This window comes from Aureococcus anophagefferens, assembly GCF_000186865.1.
Source record: "Aureococcus anophagefferens unplaced genomic scaffold AURANscaffold_221, whole genome shotgun sequence".
In the NCBI taxonomy this organism is placed as follows: Eukaryota; class Pelagophyceae; order Pelagomonadales; family Pelagomonadaceae; genus Aureococcus; species Aureococcus anophagefferens.
The window spans coordinates 1-2408 of NW_008705759.1; the positions used below are offsets into that span (position 1 = coordinate 1).

General features: G+C 74.0%; 1 protein-coding gene across 1 annotated transcript in view; it reads right to left on the reverse strand.

Moving 5' to 3' along the window:
• Positions 1-15: 15 nt before the first annotated feature.
• Positions 16-2408, reverse strand: part of AURANDRAFT_68570 (hypothetical protein) — a gene marked incomplete at both ends in the record, with an annotated part of 2972 nt that continues 579 nt past the window's right edge. The window contains 2 exons of the mRNA XM_009044272.1: positions 16-1229; positions 1429-2308. Of these exons, the coding sequence (XP_009042520.1) occupies positions 16-1229; positions 1429-2308 (2094 nt within the window). The remainder of the gene's footprint in view (positions 1230-1428; positions 2309-2408) is intronic.

The following is a 2408-nucleotide window of genomic DNA, read 5'->3' on the forward strand; positions in this document are numbered from 1 at the left end:
CGCCGCGCAGCAGACGGCCTCGCCGTCGAGCGCGGCGACGGAGCCGACGAAGTTGATCGCGGCGCCGGCGAGCGCCGTGCCCGCGCCGTACTTGCGGAAGGCGTCCGCGAAGGGCCCGTCGAGGGCGCCGAGGAGCGCGGCCTTGGTCGCGCCGGCCGTGCGCAGGGGCGTCGACCGCGCGGGCCACGCGCGCAGCGCGACGTCGAAGGCGACGAGCGCGCCGCGGGGCACGACGCCCGCGTGCGCCGGCCCGCGGTAGACGTCCGCGACGACGCGGTAGATGTCCGCGTTCTTGTCGTCGGCGTTCCCGCAGTTGTCGAGGTGCTTGTCCGTGCCGCACTCGCCGTCGCCCTCGCAGAGGTCGCCGATCGCGCGGCCCGGCGCGTCGCACGCGTCGAGGTCGAGGTCGTCGGGGCACAGCGCCGAGTCCTCGGGGAGCGCCTCGAGCGTCGGGCAGGACTCGACCCACAGTTCGTCGCCGGCGACGTAGTGGTAGGCCGTCGACGTCACGCCCGAGACCTGGAGGTGCGACGCGCCGAGCACCGCGGCGCAGGACGTCGCGAAGGCCCGCAGCGCGTCGGCGTCGGCCGCGAGCACGTCGGGGGCGACGCCGTCGAGTACGATCGCGTGCGTCGCCGAGGCGGGCGTGCCGTCGTCCTTGGCGTGCGTGAAGGTCAGCGTCTCGAGGGACCGCGTCGTCTCCCCCCAGTCGATGGCCGCGCCGCGGAGCGCCGCGACGTCGGACTCGCGGAGGTAGTCGTTGAGCGTCGTGTCGACGAGCGCGACGCGGTAGAGGTCGTCGAGCACGAGGCGCGCGTCGCGCCGGTCGTCGAGCTCGAAGGCGACCTGCGCCCGCTGCGACCCGTAGGCGCCGGGCGCCGTCGCCTCGACGGCGGAGACGGCGCCCGCGTCGACCGCGAGCGCGTCGGCGAGCGCCTCGGCGAAGGCGCCGGCCGCGTCGCCGTCGTCGGCGAAGGCCGCCGCGGAGACGCCCGAGAGGACGACGGCGGACGAGGTCGCGCGCGTCACCCGGCCGTGGGGCCCCGCGGACGTCTGCGCGGCGATCGCGGTCCGCGTCGCGGCCTCGTCGAGGACGGCGGTGCGGAGCGCGCGCTCGTTCGCGACGGCCGCCGCGAGGCCGCCGCCGTCGAGGGCCGCCTCGAGCGCGGCCTCGAGCCCCGCGGCGTCCGTGAAGGAGTCGCTGCTCCAGTGCTTCGTCGGCCACGCGCCTGTGTGGAAATCAACCAGTGAGCTGGGACGTCGGGGCCAAACTTCAGAATTCTCTAGCTCGGTCAAATCGAAGTCGATTCGGCTGATTTTTGGACGAATCGATTGCTCTCAGCGAGTTCTCGAAGCACGGCGAAAGAGTCTGGTCCAAATCGGTCGATTACGCGCACATTGAAGTCGGGTTGAAGATTTGATTTCCACACGGCCACGCGCGGACGGCGACGTCGAAGTGGACCGTGGACGCCAAATTCGTGTAGAGGTCCGTGCCCTCGTAGGCCGGGTACCACTTGGCGGCGACGTTGGCGACCTGGTTCGGCGCGGCGCCGATGGCGAGTGCGACGGCCGCGGCGAGGCCCTCGAGCACGGCGCCGTCCGCGTCGACGTCCGCGGCGTCGAGGCCGTCGACGACGATCGCCGACGACGCGACGGCTGTGTCGCCGGGCTCCGTGCGGTCGAAGGTCTCCGTCTCCGCCGCCTCGCGCGACGCGGCGACGTCGACGGGCGCCGCGCCGAGCGGCCCGAGGTCCACGGCCCAGCCGGGGATGCCGCCGACGTTCAGCGCCTCGAGGAGCGCCGCGAGGAGCGCGTCCGCGTCGCCGGCGACGCCGAAGGTGACCTTCGTGTCGTCCGTGTAGCCGTAGTCGTGGACCGCGAGGGGCGACGCGACGACCCAGTCGATGGCGTTGACGCCGTCGACGACGAGGCCGAGGCGGCCGCCGACGTCCGCCTCGAACGCCGCGCGCGCGTCCGCGTTCGCATTGAAGGCCCCGGGGTTCACGTCCTCGAGGACCAGGGCCGTCGACGCGCCCGTCTCGAGCTCGCAGGCGCAGCTCTGGCAGACGCCGTCGCCGACGGGCGCGCACGCGCCGACGCTCCCGCCCGGGCAGTCGTCGCGGCAGTCGACGACCGCGCGGTCCGACGCCGGATGGACGTCGTCGAGGCCCTCGACGCAGGAGTAGCGGCCCGTCGTCACGACGCCGTCGCAGTCCGCTTGGTTACCCGAAAAGGTCGTCGCGGCGACGACGGCCTCGCCGAGGTTCCGGACGTAGATCGCCGCGCCCTCGGTGCGCGCGCGGTTGCCCTCGAAGGCGCAGCGGTCGACGCGCACCGTGTCCTCGTTGACCCAGATCGCGCCGCCCTCGCCGCCCCAGAAGCCGCCCGCGTGGTCGTCGTCGGACGGC